General features: G+C 54.9%; 1 protein-coding gene and 1 non-coding gene across 3 annotated transcripts in view; one reads left to right on the top strand and one right to left on the bottom strand.

Annotated features, from left to right (window-relative positions):
- Window positions 1–285: 285 nt before the first annotated feature.
- Window positions 286–16,951, top strand: part of AXL (AXL receptor tyrosine kinase) — a 35,052-nt gene continuing 18,386 nt past the window's right edge. The window contains exons 1-10 of one of the 2 annotated variants that reach the window (XM_061388359.1): window positions 286–879; window positions 1,978–2,200; window positions 2,540–2,640; window positions 3,369–3,545; window positions 9,109–9,189; window positions 9,321–9,436; window positions 14,376–14,586; window positions 14,883–15,022; window positions 16,324–16,474; window positions 16,685–16,711. In XM_061388359.1, the coding sequence (XP_061244343.1) occupies window positions 816–879; window positions 1,978–2,200; window positions 2,540–2,640; window positions 3,369–3,545; window positions 9,109–9,189; window positions 9,321–9,436; window positions 14,376–14,586; window positions 14,883–15,022; window positions 16,324–16,474; window positions 16,685–16,711 (1,291 nt within the window). In that variant the 5' untranslated portion in view covers window positions 286–815. The remainder of the gene's footprint in view (window positions 880–1,977; window positions 2,201–2,539; window positions 2,641–3,368; window positions 3,546–9,108; window positions 9,190–9,320; window positions 9,437–14,375; window positions 14,587–14,882; window positions 15,023–16,323; window positions 16,475–16,684; window positions 16,712–16,951) is intronic. The other variant, XM_061388360.1, reaches the window with a different exon arrangement.
- On the bottom strand, window positions 13,761–13,833 carry TRNAE-UUC (transfer RNA glutamic acid (anticodon UUC)). Its single transcript has one exon. It is a non-coding gene; the product is annotated as a tRNA-Glu (tRNA).

Raw genomic sequence — 16,951 nt, forward strand, 5'->3', positions numbered from 1 at the left:
CACCCCGGGGATGCCCACACAGCGGTGTCCTCCCCTTTCTGGTTTCTGAGACTTTTTTCCAGGAATGGAGGCGCTCCTGACCCGGCTTGTCTGAGTGTGGGCCGGCGGCGTGTCCCTGCGTGTCTCCTCCTGTCCCAGCCTCTCGTGTGTGTCTGTGTGTGTGGATGACATCTGAGTTTGTGTGTGTGTGTGTGTCCTGGTCTGAGGAGCTGCGAGTGCAAAGGGGGAGTGCCTGGATGGGCTGGGCTGGGGGTGGAGGCAGGGGAGGGGGGCGTCACAGAGGGGAGTGGAGTTCTGGAGGAATGTTTACCAGACGAGCACGGAGAGAGAGCCCAGAGGGACAGCGCCCAGAGCCGGGGTACAGAGACGCTCAGCTTCCCTGCCCCGCTGGCCCCAGAGCAGGGGCGCAGCCGCCAGGGGCCCCTGCCCCCTCCTCAGCTTCCCTCCAGGGCCCCTTTAAGACCGAACGGGTCCTCGTCTCTCTGCGTTAACCCCTCGAAGTCCAGGTGGCCTCTTGGGCTCCAAGCCGGTGGGCGGAGGCAGAAGCGACGGGGAGCCAGGGGCGGAGAAAGTGTTGCCCGAAGTCTGGGAGGGAGAGAAGGAGGCAGAGGAGCTGGGAAGGCGGCCCGCTGAGCCGAGCCCGCGAGGGACACCCCCCAACCACCACGCTGTGCCAGGCGGGCAGTGCCAAATCAGGGCGGGGGGAGCTGGGAGCTGGGGGGAGGGTCGGGGACAGCCCGGCCCTGCCCCCTCCCTCGCAGGGTGCCCAGCAACTTCTGAGGAAAGTTTGGCACTGACTGCCTGGTGCCCCGAGGATGGGCAAGGTCCTGTTGGCTTGGTGCTGGGCGTTGTGCTGCTGGGGGCGCGTGGCTCCCAAGGGTGAGTGAGGATGGGGGGCCTGTGGGGAGGGACCTCTCGTGGAGGGGCTGGAGGGGGGAGAAGGGGGACGGATGGCAGGTGTTTGAGGGGGGGCGGCGCTGAGTCCTGAGCCGGCTCGGGGAGTTTCCTTGGGACAACAGAGAGGGGGACAAGGGGGACACAGAGACAAATCAAGATAGGCCGGGAAAGAAAAAAAAGGGGACCCTTGAGAGAGGAACAAAAGGACAAGAAACAGAAACTGGGAGCCCCAGAGATGGGGAAGAGATGGACACAGAACAATGGGACAGACAGACAGGAGACGCGGAGGGCTAGGGGCTGGGCTTGACCTGGGGGCCTCGCAGAGAGGGGCTGAGCGGAGGGTAAGGGACCCCGAAGTCAGGCAGCAGGGTGCGGAGGCTCCGGAGCCCCGGGGGAAAACTCCCATCAGTCACCCCCACTTCTCCTCACCCCAGTGCTACTTGTCCGTGTGCCCCACCTCCGGGGCCGGGGGCTCTGCCTTCGCCCGCCATCTCTGTGGGTCTCCATTTCTCTGTCTTTCCCTCACCCTGTGCTCTAAGTGTCTCTTATCTACGTCTCTGTCTGCGTCTTTCTGTCTCCCTCTGTGTGTCTCTCCCCCAACTTTTTCCCCTCTAGGTGGGTCTCTCCGTCTCTCATCCTCGGTCTCTCTTGAGTCTCTGTTCCTCTCCATCTGCCTGACTTTCTCCGGTTCCGCTCTCTGTCTCTCCTTCCCCATTTCTCTCTCTCTCCCCTAGCTCCCTCCCATCTCCTTTTCTTCCCCACCATCCACCAGCCCAGTCTGTGAAGTCTCTAGAGACCCTAAGCAGGGGCAGGCCAGCCGGGCAGTCAGGGCGTGGGAGGCTGCCAGATGCTGGGCCTACTTCCCAACGGGATGGAGGCCGGACCCCAGTCCCCTGGGAAGGCTCCCATCCTCCTCATGAAGCCTCCACCCTCCGCCCCCCCAGCTGAGGTCACTCAACAACTATGTGGGCCTAAGGGCCTGGCGGGGTCCTGGCAGCCGTAGGCAGGCCGGCAGGGATGGAACCGAGGAGTCCAGGGAAGCAGGGGTTCCCGAGCTAATGTTCTTCCATCTCCCTGCAGGCCCACAGACTGAAGTGTCCCCCTTTGTGGGGAGTCCGGGGAACATCACCGGTGCCCGAGGACTCATGGGCACCCTTCGGTGTGAGCTCCAGGTTCAGGGGGAGCCCCCTGAGGTGACCTGGCTTCGGGATGGACAGGTCCTAGAGCTGGCAGACAGCACCCAGACCCAGGTGCCCCTGGGCGAAGACGGGCAGGATGACTGGAAAGTGGTCAGCCAACTCAGGTGCCCAGCCTCCCCCTCCGACCAGCCGTGACCCATGTCCCTCCTGTCCCCACACCTCCACCACGTGAGGCCAAGTGGGCACTCACTCGCAGGAGCCCCACCTGGGCTGGATGGCAGTGTGGCCACTCGCGAGCTGCGTGGCTCTGACCATGTGACGTAACTCACCCCGGCTTTCGCTTTCCTCTTCTGTAAAATGAGTTAATAATAGCACCCACTTCCTAGCTCTTACAAGTTTCCGGGCCAGACCCCCTTCCCCGCTTTCAATTCTGAGGACCCCCCACCCCCCGCCAGGTCCAGCTCTGACCCTGAATCTCTCTGTCCCTCTTCTTGCCCTGTCAGAATCTCGTCTCTGCAGCTCTCAGATGCGGGATGGTACCAGTGCGCCGTGGTCCTGGGAGAAAAGACCTTTGTGTCTCAGCCTGGCTACGTGGGGCTGGAAGGTGAGCCCTGGGCTCGGAGGTCCTGGGAGGGCAAGAGTCCTGAGGGAAGGGTCAGAGGGTGCTGGTGGATTCAGGGTGTCCTAGGCCTAGGAACATGAGGCCTAGGAACGTCAGAGATCTTGGGAGGGTCAGGCAAGGAGTCTGTAAATTATTGGGGGCAAGCCTGGGGGGGCAGATTATGTGTTTTGGGGGGAAAAGCTATCTTGGGGGTTGTCAGATAAGAGATCCAAGGCAACTTACCACTCTCCCCCACCCCGGGAGACTTAACCCTATCCCCCATTGCTGGGGATTGGGTGGATGGCTCACTTTCCTCATAGATAAAGTGGAATGAGGTGGCTCAGTGGTCAAAGAGTCTGCCTGCAAGGCGGGAGATGGGGGTTCGCTCCCTGGGTCGGGAGAGATGACAGAGAGATCTGGAGAAGGAAGGAAATGGCATCCCATTCCAGTATTCTTGCCTGGGAAATCTGGTGGACAGAGGAGCCTGGCAGGCTACGGTCCATGGGATTGCAAAAGAGTCAGATACGACTTAGCGACATTCTGGAAAAGAAACACGAAGGGGGTCAGACATTGAGAGAAGTCGGATATATGGGACCTTGTGTCCTGGAAGTAGAGGTATCCTGAGGGCTCAGACATAGGCGTCAAAGACCCAGCAGCCTACATCATCCTCGCAGCGAGTCAGGCCCCTAGGGGGATCAGAGGGACCCCAGCCTTTACCACTGCTCCCCCAGGCCTGCCTTACTTCCTGGAGGAGCCTGAGGACAGGACTGTGGTTGCCAACACTCCCTTCAACCTGAGCTGCCGGGCGCAGGGACCCCCAGAGCCCGTGGACCTCCTCTGGCTCCAGGATGCTGTCTCCCTGGCTTCAGCCATGGACCACAGCCCCCAGCACACACTCCGCATTCCAGGTGAGTCCAGGGATGTGATCAGCTCAGGACAGAGGGCCAGGCGGGATGGAAGCGGGGGCCCTTCATGCCTCCACTGAGGCTCTCCTCATCCTTCTGTCCTTGTCTGTCTCTCTCTGTCTTTGAGTCCCTCTCTAGTTTTTCCTCTTTGTCTCTGAGTATCTCTGTCTCTGCATTTCTGTCCCCATCGATCTCATTTCTCTCTCTGTGCTCTCTTTCCGTCTCTCTGTTCTCCATCTCTCTCTGTGTCTGTCTCCCTGTCTCTCTGTCGTCTCTGCTCTTTCTCCCTCCATTCACGCCAGCCTCTCTGAATAGCGTCCTTTGTCCTGGGTTTCCTCTGAGCTGTTCCATGGCCAAGTGTGTGTGGGCCCGATGCCCCTTTGTCAGCCCCTGACCCCAAGCAGGGCACCGGAATCAACTGGATCCTCCTCTTCACAGATGTAACCCAAGAAGGAGAGAGACGGGGCAGGGCTGAGTGACAGATGACACCCTCCCAGTCTCAGGGTGACCATCTCTTTCCACACCTCACAGATGGGGCAGAACCTAGCTTGGGGGGTCACGCAGTGGTCAGGCAGAGTTAGGGGACCCTAGGCACAGGGAGTTCCCCTCACTGAGGAAAGGGAGACAGAGGAACCCAGATGGGGGAGGCTGAGTCAGTCAGAGGGAGGTGGCTGGACTTTGGAAGCCATTCGCTTCCAGCAGCCCCAACCTGCTACCTTCATCTGCTGGCACTGGGAGGGTGCTCCGGATGGAGGGTCTCTTAGGGTGGAAGGAGAGGCTCACATTCCAGCATTCCGGGGGCCCTGAGTGTGCGAGGAAGCAGCGGTGAGCATGCTGGCCTCCAGAGGAGTGACTCAGGCCCAGGGCTCACTCCAGGCCTGAGTCAGCCTGGCAGGACCCCGGACGGGGAGAGGGGTGGGGGGGATGGATCCCCGAGCCCATCCCAGGAAGAGGGAGAAAGGGAGGGCGAAGGTGTGAGAGGATCTGTGTGCTTATCAGCATGGGAGCTGCCAGGCAGGGTCTGTGTGTGTGTCCCCATGTGGAGGGCGTGGTGGGAGAGTCTGGGTGTTTCCCTGGCCCTCTGGATCTGTGTCTCAGTGCTTCTGTCAGCATCAACCTCTCTGGATGAGGGTGTGCCTTAGTGAGGGCCAGCTGCAGAGAATGTCTCGGATGTGTGTGTGAGTGTGTGTGTGTGCAAGCACTACTAGGTATGTTTTGTCAGTTTAGCCATCTGTCCCACTGTATGGGTCTCTCTCTCTTTTTTTTTTTTTTTTGCCTGTGCTGGGTCTTCATTGCTTTGGCTTTCTTTAGTCGCGGCAAGCAGGGGCTACTCTTCGTTGCGGTGCACGGGCTTCTCATTGCGGTGGCTTCTCTTGTTGCGGAGCATGGGACTCCAGAGCTCGAGGGCTCAGTAGTTGTGGTCCACAGGCTCAGTTACCCCGTGGCATGTGGGACCTTCCCGGACCAGGGATGGAACCCATGTCCCCTTTATTGGCAGGGGGATTCCCATCCACTGCCCCACCAGGGAAGCCCGTGTTTGGGTCTTTATGGCATACTTCTATAAGTTTCTCAGGGGTTGTCAGTGTAAGTGTGTGTGACTAAGAATCTCAGTGTTGGCCTGGTATCCATCCCTCTTTGTGCGTTCATAGCTGTGACTCACTGTGTGAGGGTGGAATAGTGTATGTGTGTGTGAGGAGAGATGGCAGAGTGATGGACCACAGCCACCGTGTGTCTGAAGGCTGTTTTGCACACCTCACTGTATAGAGGTGACCATGTCAGCTTACAGGTGTGTTCCTCTAGGTGTGAGTGTGTCTTGGTGGGGATTTTGTTTCTTTGTGGAGTCAGGATGGGTCATTGGACAACTTGGCGTGTTTCCTCATTTCCACTGTGGCTGTCTGTGTATGAATATCTCTGTGATATCTGTATGTATGTCGCAGGGTGAGAATGTTGGTGTACAGCTTTGTCCCATGGATCCCTATAGAAGTGTGTGTGTCTGTGTGGGATTCACAGCAGGTAATAACAATACCCTTCAGCTTCTATTTTTTCTGGTGTGTCAGTCCCAGCCCTGACTACCTCTTGGTGGATGAACTTGAGGTCCTCACCAGCCCGTGTATATATGTGTCTGCGTCACCTACATGCGCTTGGTAGCATCTCCACGCTTGTGTGTCTGCAGCAGCCCTGTGTGTCGATGCAAGTGTGTGTTTCTGTATCACTCTGCATCTTGATGAATGTGTCCGAAGCGAGTTGAGTGTATCCGGCTGTGTTTGCAAGGCGTGGCTGTGTTTGTGTGCGAGCGCACCCACATCAGCCTGACCTGCGCCCTGTTGTGTATGTTTGTCCACTTCAGCCTCGGTGTGCATTTGTCGGTTGGCGGATGTATCTCAATCTGCAGGGAGGCTGGTGTGTTTGTCAGCTTCAGCCTAGGTGTATATTGTGTTACTGAGTGTTTGTAGGGCTTCTTGGTGGCTCAGACGGTAAATAATCTGCCTGCGATGCAGGAGACCTGGGTTCCATCCCTGGGTTGGGAAGATCTCCTGGAGAAGGGCATGGCAACCCACTCCAGTATTCTTGGCTGGAGAATCCCCATGGACAGAGGAGCCTGGCAGACTACAGTCCATGGGGTCGCAAAGAGTCGGACACGACTGAGTGACTAAGCACAGCACAACGAGGGAGAGCCAGGTTCAGTCCCCGAGTGGGAAGATCCTCTGGAGATGGGAATGGCAACCCACTCCTGTATTCTTGCCTGGAGAATTCCGGGGACAGAGGAGCCTGGAGAGCTACATAGAGTTCACGGGGTCGCAGAGTTGGAGAGGACTGAGACTAAACGCACACAGGTGTCTGCAGTCCGTGCGGGCTTGTTTGATTGTCTGCTTATGCTTGTGTGTGGGCATGTGTGTGTCTATGTGTCAATGTCAGCCCCCTGTGTCTACATATAAGTCAACGAGTATGTTTTTGTGTCACTGCTGGTTTGTGACAGTAGCCTCTGCGGCAGTTGACCAGTGTTGCTGTTTTCTGTTTGAGGACCAGCAACTGCCCCTGTATGTTAAGTGTGATTCACTGTGCGTGTATGCAGGAATTCGCGGTGGTGCCGTGTTAGGAATTCCGTCCGTTTGTGTGCGTCTGTCCCTGGATCTGACTCAGGGCGCGGCCCCTCTCTGCTTCCATCCCTCCCGTTCCCTCGGAAAAAGCGAACTGCGCTCCGGGGTGGGGGAGGGCCGGCACATCTGGAAAGCACATCTGGCCCGAGAGCCCGCCGGGAGGGAGGGGGTCCCAGGCCCCTTCGCCCCGGCTCCCTCCCTCCCTCAAGGTGCGGGCCGCTGGGGCCTGGCTAGGGGGATCTCGGCCGGCCGGAAGTGCGGGGGGGCCCGCTGGGGTGACTCACGCGGGGGCAGGAATGCTGCGGTCGGAACGGGACCGGGCTCCAGACCCCTCCCGCCCGCGGGCTCCTTTACGGGCGGCGGGCCGCGCGGGCTCTAGCGCCGTGACCCTGGCGGGGGCCCCCACGTGCCAGGTGCCTGGAGGGCACCCAGGCTTCCCGAGCTCCCTCCCCACCTCCCCGGGCAGGCCGCCCGGGGCCGTCCTGTCCCTCGGCTGGGCCCGCGGGGGCTGCGGGCACCTGACCTTGGCTGGGAACCGCGGCCCGGGCAGCGGAGCCCTGGAGCTTCCCTGCCCACCCCCTTCCGGCCTCGCCGCCGTTGCCTGCGTCCACTCCCTCTGCCGCCTGAGAAAAGGAAACTTTGTGTCTGCGAGTAGCTGCTGATGGTGGTGGGAACAAGCGCAGCGCAGAGCGAAGGCGGGAGCCGCCGCGAGGCCAGCAGACACTCACACGCAAACACAGATGGATACAGACCTGCAGCACACACAGATTTAAGACTTGGTCCTCCTTACATCCTGTCACCCAGACGCTGTGTGTGTGCGTGTGTGGGTGAATCTGTGGGCATTGTATAGCTCTGTGTGTTGTGCATCTCTGTGTGTGTCTGCGTCTCTTGTGTTTGCCTGTGTACTTGTATGTGCCTTTGTGAGTGTGAATTTGGACTTTCTATAGCTCTGCGTGTTGTGTGTGTTTGTGTGTCTGCGTCTGTTGTGTTTGATTGTGTACTTCTATGTGCCTTTGTGTGTGTGTGTGTGTGAATCTGTGGACGTTGTATAGCTCTGTGTTGTGTCTCTCAGTGTTTGTGTGTCTGTGTCTCTTGTGTTTGCCTGTGTACTTGTATGTGCCTTTGTGTGTGTGTGTATGTGTGTATGTGTGTCTGCCTGTGCTGCCACCACCACCACACTGGGGAAGGGAAGGCAATCCCGCTTTCAGACACTCAGAAACAGCTACTCAAGACTCCTCCACGAACTCACCCATGGATTTACACATGCTCACATTGCTACGCACACACCCTGAAATGCTCATAAGTACACAAATGTATCCACACCAATCCAGCCACTCATTCAACAAACATTTATGGAGCACCTACTGTGTACCAGGCCATATTGGGCCCGGGGGGCAGGGACGGGGTGGGAATACAGCAGGGCTGAAACCCCTGACCCTCTGGGTCAACACTCAGCTAACAGGAGACACAGGACCATGTGAAGGATACTGTGATGAGGAGAACCAAAGAGAGAAAGTAAAGCAGGGAGGAGGCTGGCTGTGGAGGTCAAAGTCACTCAGTCGTGTCTGACTCTTTGCGACCCCATGGACTATACAGTCCATGGGATTCCCCAGGCCAGAATATTGGAATGAGTAGCCTTTTCCTTCTCCAGGGGATCTTCCCAACCCAGGGATCGAATCCAGGTCTCCGCATAGCAGGCAGGTTACTTACCAGCTGAGCCACGAGGGAATGTCAATTTTTGACAAGGTGCTTGGGGAGGGACAGAGTGGCTGGAAGGTGAGGTCTGAGTAAGGAGTGTGAAGGAGGGTGGATGTCTGTGGGAATGCTTTTCTAAGCAGAGGGAATGGAAGTACAAACTTCCCGAGGTGGAAATATGCTTGGTACCTTCTAGAAACACCAGGAGGCCGGTGGGGCTAGAGCAACTGAGTTTGGGGGAGAGAGGTTGGTCGCAACCAAGCTTGTAAATGAACAAACATGCCTATGTTTACACAACCCCATGAAGGCCTGCTTCTTAAGTGTGTGTTAATAGGTGTGTACGACTCTACGGGTGTCTTGTGGCTCAGTGTGATTGTGTCTGTGCTTGTGTGTATATGTTTGTGTGTTTGCCTGTGTCTAGGTATGAGTATGTGTGTTTCTGTATGTAAGTGTGTACATTTGTGTGTATAACTGTATGTTGGGCCATATGTTTGTGGTGTCTGTGTGTGAGTGTGTGTCTGTGTGTGTGTACATGTACATGTGTCTATCTTGGTGGGGGTTAGGTCTGTGTCAGGGTGGTGTTAGCTGGCCTGTCTTTGGGGGTGGAGGTCTGCATTCCCCATACATCACCTCTCTTTTTGACACTCCCTTCAAGCAGACACCACTGGGGGCTGGACTGATCCTGGGGATGGAGTGTGGTGGGGCATGCTCAGCCGGGCCCCAACCCCCTCCTTCCCCTCTCTGACCGGGCCCCCCCTCACATGACTCCCCAGGCCTGAACAAGACTGCGTCTTTCTCCTGTGAAGCCCACAATGCCAAGGGGATCACCACATCCCGCACGGCCACCATCACAGGTGACAGGAGAGGGAGCTGAGGAGCTGGGTGTTAGAGGGTATGGGCTTGGGGTCAGAGGTCAGAGCTGGGGTAGAGGGCTGGGCAAGGAGCTTCGGGCACAGGATCAGTCCCTCCCCTCATCTGTCCACAGTGCTCCCCCAGCGGCCCCACGACCTCCACTTGGTTTCCACCCAGCCGACGGAACTGGAGGTGGCTTGGACCCCAGGCCTGAGTGGCATCTACCCCCTCACCCACTGCATTCTGCAGGTAGGTGAGACCGCAGCCTTTCCTTGCCTCCATCTCAGCCCTCCTTCCACCCAGAGCCATAAGCCCTCATCTTCTCCCTGGGATACCAGCCTTTCCCAGCCATTCATTTGAGAGGCAGTAGAACCTTGGGATAAGCCAGATGTCCTGGGTTTAAATCCTAGCTCCAACAAGCTGCTGGCTGCATGAGCTTGGGCGGGTGACTCTACGTCCCTGGGTCTCAGTTCTCTCATCTGTAAAATGGGCATAACGGTAGTCCCAACCTGGTAGACTGGCTGTAGGAATTCAGTGAGTGACTGCATTTAACAAACTTAAAATAGTATCTGGAACTTGGAAAGCATGCAATAAACTATTGGCTGCTTTTGGAAATTCCCTAGCCATCCAGTGGTTAGGACTTCATGCTTTTGCTGCTGGGGGGAACAGGTTCAATCCCTGGTTGGGGAACTAAGATCCTGCAAGTAGAGCAACGTGGCAAAATACAAACAAAAAGCTATTGGCCGTTTTCATTTTTTAAATGTTGGTGAAATTGATTCTAGCCAGAATAGAAACCCTGAAACAGCAGGGACCAGGGCCATCTTTCACCACTGGGTGCTCACAGCCCTTGGGCTTCTCCCATCCCATCCCTGACCACTCTGGCTTGTCACTCTCTGGGGGTGAGTCTATCTCTCAACTGGACTGTGAGCTCTGGGAGGGGCAGGGCTGAGCTGGCTCAACCACCACTGCATCCCCATTATTTATTTATGTTTAAAAATTATTACTATTTTTATTTTTTGGCTGCCACACAGCATGTGGGAGCTTAGTTCCCTGACCTGGGATGGAAACTTAGTTCCCCTTCCTGCAGTGGAAGCGTGGAGTCTTAACCAGTGGACCACCAGGGAGATCTCTGGGTTCCCATTACTGCCCAGTGCAGGGCCAGACACTGAGTAGGAAACGTTTACTGGAAGAATACCTGATAATTGAGGTGAGCTGGACCCAGCCTTCTGCACTGAAGCTGCTCCTGCTCTAGAATAAGAAAAACAAACCAGCACACATCTCCAAATACGCGATCTGGTTCCGGCCTGAAATTGTCTGAGATTTAAGAGTTTAAGTGAGGATGAGACAATGCTCATGATGGGAAATGACAATATTGAATAGTGACCAGCTTTTTCTTTTTTTTTTTTTTTTCAGTCATGCCACATGGCTTTTGGGATCTCAGTTCCCTGACCAGGGACTGAACCTGGGCCACAGCAATGAAAGCCCAGGATCCTAACTATTAGGCCACCAGGAAACTCCCAATGACCAATTTTTATTGCATGTCCACTATGTGCTTAGGTTTCCCTGGTGGCTCAGGGGTGAAGAATCGGCCTGCCAACGCAGGAGACACAGGTTCGATCCCTGGGCCAGGAAGATCCCCTGGAGAAGGAAATGGCAACCCACTCTGGTATTCTTGCCTGGGAAATCCCATGGACAGAGGAGCCTGGTGGGCTACAGTCCAGGGGGTCACAAAGAGTCAGACGCAACTAAAGAACAAAAACAATAACACAGCCACTATGTGCTGGGCCTTGTGTTGCAGCTTAACACATACTTGTTTGAGTGTTTTGTAAAGTAGAGTCTATGGATACACTCATTTTCCAGATGAAGAAACTAAGGCTCAGGGACTTCCTTGGTGGCCCAGTGGTTAAGACTTGCTCTTCCACCACATGGGGGATGGATTTAATCCCTGGTCAGGGAACTAAGATCCCGCATGCCATATGGTGCGGCCAAAAAATTCAAAAAGAAACTAAGTTTCAGAGTAGTTAAGCAACTTGCCCAAGGACAAAGCCAGGAAGTGGCAGAGGTGGGATCCAAACCCTTGTCTTGCCAAACCCAAAGGGCACTTCTGAAAGGCCATTTAGAGCCAGTGGGGCTTGATTAAACAGGAGCTACCTTTCTTATAAGACCCTGGCCCTGGGGACAACCTCACATTCATTTGATATTTTAACCCCAGAAAGTAATGATTATTCATCTTCCCATTTTCAAGATAAGAAATTGAGACCCAGAGAAGGGAAGTGACCTGCCTTCCCCAGTGGCTAAAAAGGCTAAAACTGTTTCAATCCCAGAAGCTGGGCTGATTTGGGAAGACCTCAAATGCCAGGTCAGACACCAGCTGTACCCCCAACCCACATCCATCCAATGTCCCCCAAGAAAAGCAGAAGTGTGCCCTCTTCCCTCTCCAGGTCTCACTTCCTGCTGTGCATGAGCTCAGGGTTCAAGTTGGAGGGTCACAGCCGTGCAAGGGAAAAGAGAAGTGGGGGTGGGCAAGGGGAGGCTGACAGTCTGCGCCCATGTCCCCTTTGTCCCGGCCGAGGTTCCCCTTCTGGACAGTCAGTGTGGGTCAGAGAGCAGGCAAGGAGACCACCTCCCCCACTCCTGCTATCTCCTCCCCAGGCCTTGCTGTGGTTTCCCCACTCAGGGACTGTATGACCTTGGGCAAGCTGCTGGATCTCTCTGGGCCTCTGTTTCCGCATCTGTAAAATGGGAATAAAAAAAGGAATTGAACCCCATGGGTGCTCATTCCGGACTAATGTGCTTAGCAGGGTGTTTGGGACACAGCTGACACTCAAAATAAGTTAGCTGTTGACAGGATAGGCAAGCCAGTTCATGGGCATTATATCAGTAAACTTCTCACCTTGACAGGTAGAGACTCTCGGAGGCCCATTTTCCAGAGACAGGAACTGAGACCCAGGGAGGTAAAAACACTCACTCTAAATCACATAGCAGGGACTTCCCTGGTGGTTCAGTGGTTAAGACTTTACACTTCCACTGCAGGCGGCAAGGGTTTGATCCCTAGTCGGGGAACTAAGATCCCGTAAGCCACCACATGGCATGGCCAAAATAAAAAAAAAAAATCAGACAGCAAATAATATCCAAGCGAAGAGTTGGACCCGATGGAGTCTGGTTGTGAGCAGTAACTCTTTCCCAGCACAGTGTGTGTCGTGGTTATATTGCCTGGATGCTCCCCAGGGTGAAGGTAGCACCCCTGAGCTGTGTGGCTGTGGATTGTGGGGGTGTGACGAGTTTGTGGTTCTGTGGGGAAGGGCTGTACGGACGTCCTCCCCAGCTGTGGTCCCTCCCATCCTGATCTCGCCAGTCCTGGAGACCAAGTGGGTGGAGAAGCCTTTGCCGCTCTGCAGGATGTGCTGGGTTTGACACTGGTGGCCAGACAATCTCTCACACACAAAATAACAATGACAAACGCTCAGTCTGCACAGACACTCTTTTTTTGTTTCTTTTTGCTTTTTTAAATATTTCTTTATTTTTGGCTGTGCTGGGTCCTTGTTGCTGTGCACAGGCTTACTCGGGGGCTGCACTCGAGTTGCAGTGTGCGGGCTTCTCGTCGTGGTGGCTTCTCTTGCTGTGGAGCATGCGCTCTAGGGCACGGGGGTTTCAGTAGTCACCACTCGGGGGCTGCACAGTGCCGGCGCAATAGTTGTGGCGCACATCCCCGTGGCGTGTGGGATATTCCCAGACCCAAGATCGAATCCATGTCCCCTTCATCACAAGGTGGATTCTTAACCACTGGACCACCAGAGAAGCCCTGCACAGACACTTTTCTACATGCTTACAGGGTATCACTTCAGTTAATCCTGTGAAGAAGGGAAACACTGTTGTTATCCCATTTTTCAGATGAAGAAACTGAGGCACAGGACTAGGGAGTAGGAGAGGCTGGATTTGAATCCCAGATCCAGTATCTGTGCTCTTCAGCACTAAGATGCATTGCATCTCTGGACAGAAGAGTATTATTACCATTACTGATGTTCTTAAAAGGATATTCTTATTGTCAGTAGGGCAAAGGTTTTGAAGATAGGATGGGTTCAGGTCCCAGCTTCATCAATGACAAGCTAGTGTCCTCGGATCAGTGATTCCGTCTCTCCAAGCCTCAGTGCCTTCATCTGTTTAATGAGCATAAAGACAGTACATACTTACAATGCACAGCTAAAGTGAGGGTCAAATGAGTTTAGGTTTGTAAAAGACTTTGCTTTAAAAAAAGAAAATTATTTCTCTGGCTACATTGGGTCTTAGTTGCAGCATGTGGGATCTAGTTCCCTGACCAGGGATCGAACCTGGGCCCCCTGCATTGGGAGCACAGAGTCTTAGCCACTGGAGCACTTTGGAAGTCCTTTTCTATTTTTTTAAATTAAAATATATAATGTTCATAATCTTTGGTGTACACCTAGATTGTTTAACCAAGTGACCACCCTCTGAATCAAGATACAGACACTTCCCAGCTGTTGAAGGTTCCCTGCTCCCCAGAGATGCCTACTCTTCTGATTTATTTTTTAGCTATGGGAGGCTTGCGGCATCCTAGTTCCCCAACCAGGGATTGAACCTGGGCCCTTAGCAGTGAAAGCACGGAGTCCTAACCACTGGACCACCAAGGAATTCCTTCCTCTGACTTCTATTGTGGGACATTGCTTTTGCCTGTGGTTGAATGTCATTATTATTGATGCTGACCACCTGCCATGCACTGTCCAGCTGTCCTACACTTAATTTTTTTGTATGGCCATGCCACATGGCATTCGGGATCTTAGCTCCCTGACCAGGGATCAAACCTGTGCCTGCAGTAGAAGCATAAAGTCCTAACCACTGGACTGCCAGGAAGTCCCTTACATTGAACCTTTAAGCAGCCCTGGAAAGCATTTGCTCCTCTAAGTCCCCATTTTCCAGATGAGGAAACTGAGGCTCAGAGAGAGAAAGTCTTGTTAGAAGTGGCTTTTGCAACTGATGGCAGAGCCACGTTGTAGAGCTGGGTGGCCTCGCTTTGCAAACCCAGGTGCCCATGTTGCATGAACATGGAATCGTCACACACACACACACATCCTTGCAAAGTTGTGTCATCACACCAGGATCACTACCATTGAGAGTTGTGTGATCGCCTTGAGTGTGGCCACCCTGTCCTCAACACCCCCTCCCTCTTCAACAGGCTGTGCTGTCAGATGACAGGGTGGGCGCCTGGCTGGGAGAGCCAGACCCCCCAGAGGAGCCCCTCACCTTACAAGCGTCCGTTCCTCCTCATCAACTACGGCTGGGCAGCCTCCATCCTCACACCCCTTACCACCTCCGGGTGGCCTGTGTCAGTAGCCAGGGCCCCTCACCCTGGACCCACTGGCTTCCTGTGGAGACACCAGAAGGAGGTAAGAAGGGGCTGGTGGCGGGGAGACATCGTTCACTGCCCCGCTGACCCTTGCATACATCAGCATGACCCCCAGCATCTCCTCTCACCTGTATACCCCACGTGGCTTCAATCTCCCTCCTGTCCCATCCCCAACTGGCATCTCTCCCGGACCTCATCTCTGTGCTCCTGCTCATGGGAGACCTGCGCCACTTGCCCACGTGCTTGTCCTTTGCACCCTGCCCCTACTCCTTGGGAAGAGGGGAGGGGGTCAGGAAGAGGTGGGGATGCCAGCTTCCCCTTTTCCCTGTCCTCCAGTGCCCCTGGGCCCTCCTGAGAATGTTAGCGCCATGCGGAATGGGAGTCAAGCCCTTGTGCGTTGGCAGGAGCCAAGGGCGCCGCTGCAGGGCACCCTGTTAGGGTACCGACTGGCCTATCGAGGTCAGGATACGCCCGAGGTGGGTGCTGCTGGCTGAGCTGGGGCGGAGTGGCTGTAGAGGAGAGGACTGGGGAGGAGAAGATGACAAGGCAGACAAGGACAGTTGAGCAGGTTGCGTAGAATGTGATCACCCATGCTAGCAGAGCACGTTCTGGGGCGGTTAAAGGGGACCATGAGAGGGCTGCGTGTGTGTATGCTCAGTCGCTCAGTCATGTCTGACTCTTTGCGACCCCTGGACGGTAGCCAAGGACCTGCCAGGCGCCCTGTCCATGGGATTCTCCAGACAAGAATACTGGAGTGGGTTGTCATTTCCTTCTCCAGGGGATCTTCCCAACCCAGGGATCAAACCTGCGTCTCCTGCATTGGCAGGTGATTCTTTACCATTGAGTTACCTGGGAAGCCTCCAGGAGAGAGTTAGGAGATGGCTATTTATGAATCTGTGAACTGTGGTGTTGGAGAAGACTCTTGAGAGTTCTTTGGACTGCAAGGAGATCAAACCAGTCAATCCTAAAGGAAATCAACCCTGAATATTCACTGGAAGGACTGATGCTGAAGCTGAAGTTCCAATACTTTGGGCACCTGATGCAAAGAGCCGACTCATTAGAAAAGACCCTGATGCTGGGAAAGATGAAAGGGAGGAGGAGAAGGGGACAACAGAGGATGAGATGGTTGGACGGCATCACCGACTCAATGGACATGAGTTTGAGCAAGCTACAGGAGATAGTGAAGGATATGGAAGCCTGGTGTGCCACAGTCCATGGGATCGCAAAGAGTTGGGCACAACTGAGCAACTGAACAACAACAATTTGTGAATCATGTACAAAACATTTCAGTAGACATATTTACTAGGGCAGTTTTACAGCAGATAGTTGCATAGCACACTGAGGAAGGGGTGTCTCTTTCTAATTAATATGAAGGTACTATCTGAGCAAACAGCACCCTGGGATGGAGAGATAGATGGGAGAAAGAGTGAGGAATTAGAAGGGGATGGAGGGATGAGGGGGCAAAGATGAGAATTCGGTCCTTTCAACAACAGTACTGTGTTCCACACCTCCTTGAGCTAGGACCTGAGGATGTATATGGCAGTGAAGAAGACAAAGTCCTGGACCCGGTGAAGCTGATATTTTAATGAGTGTAGGGATAGAGAACGGAAAGGAGAGGACAGGATGGGGGATGAGAGATGAAGGATAGGAAGAGGTAGGGGGTGAGGGGCTGGAGATGAGGAGTGGGCTTTGAGAAAGATGGGGAGTTGAGGCTTAGGGTGAGGGCTTAAGTGCTGGGGCTGGAGCTCTACTCTGACGCCTTATTTGCACATCCTAGGTGCTGATGGACGTAGGGCTAAAGCGAGAGGTGACCCTGGAGCTGCGAGGGGAGGGGTCTGTGCCCAACCTGACGGTGTATGTGGCAGCCTACACCGCCGCTGGGGATGGACCCTGGAGCCTCCCTGTGCCCCTGGAGCCCTGGCGCCCAGGTAGCTGCAAAGCCGTGCTCAGCCTCCCTCAGCCTACCCACAGGGGCCACGTCTATCCCAGATGCCCGTGACTTGCTCCTTGTACCTTTTGGCGTTACCCCAGTCTAGGCTCCATTCCTACCTGCAACCCTCCTGAGAGCCCCACTTCCTCTCTCCCGTGTCTTACCAGTCTCTCTGAGCATGTCCTCCCTCCGTCCTTTCTCCTCGCAGGACAAGGACAGCCAATCCACCAGCTGGGTAAGGGCTTTCACACCCTCTCTCCTGCTCTCCCTTCCCCCAAGGCCCACCGAGGGCCCCATCACTGCACGTTCTCTTTGCACATCCCTTTCGTGTTCCTCAAACTCATCACTCTAACCCTCTGCTTCTTAGTTTTGTGTGGTCCTTGATGGAAGTGCCTGGAGTGGCCCAGAGCATTGTGGGTACTTGGTGAATGGTGGATGGATAGGTGGATGGATGGACTGATGAATGAATGGATGT

The sequence above is a fragment of the Bos javanicus genome, chromosome 18 (genome assembly GCF_032452875.1).
Source record: "Bos javanicus breed banteng chromosome 18, ARS-OSU_banteng_1.0, whole genome shotgun sequence".
Classification (NCBI taxonomy): domain Eukaryota; kingdom Metazoa; phylum Chordata; class Mammalia; order Artiodactyla; family Bovidae; genus Bos; species Bos javanicus.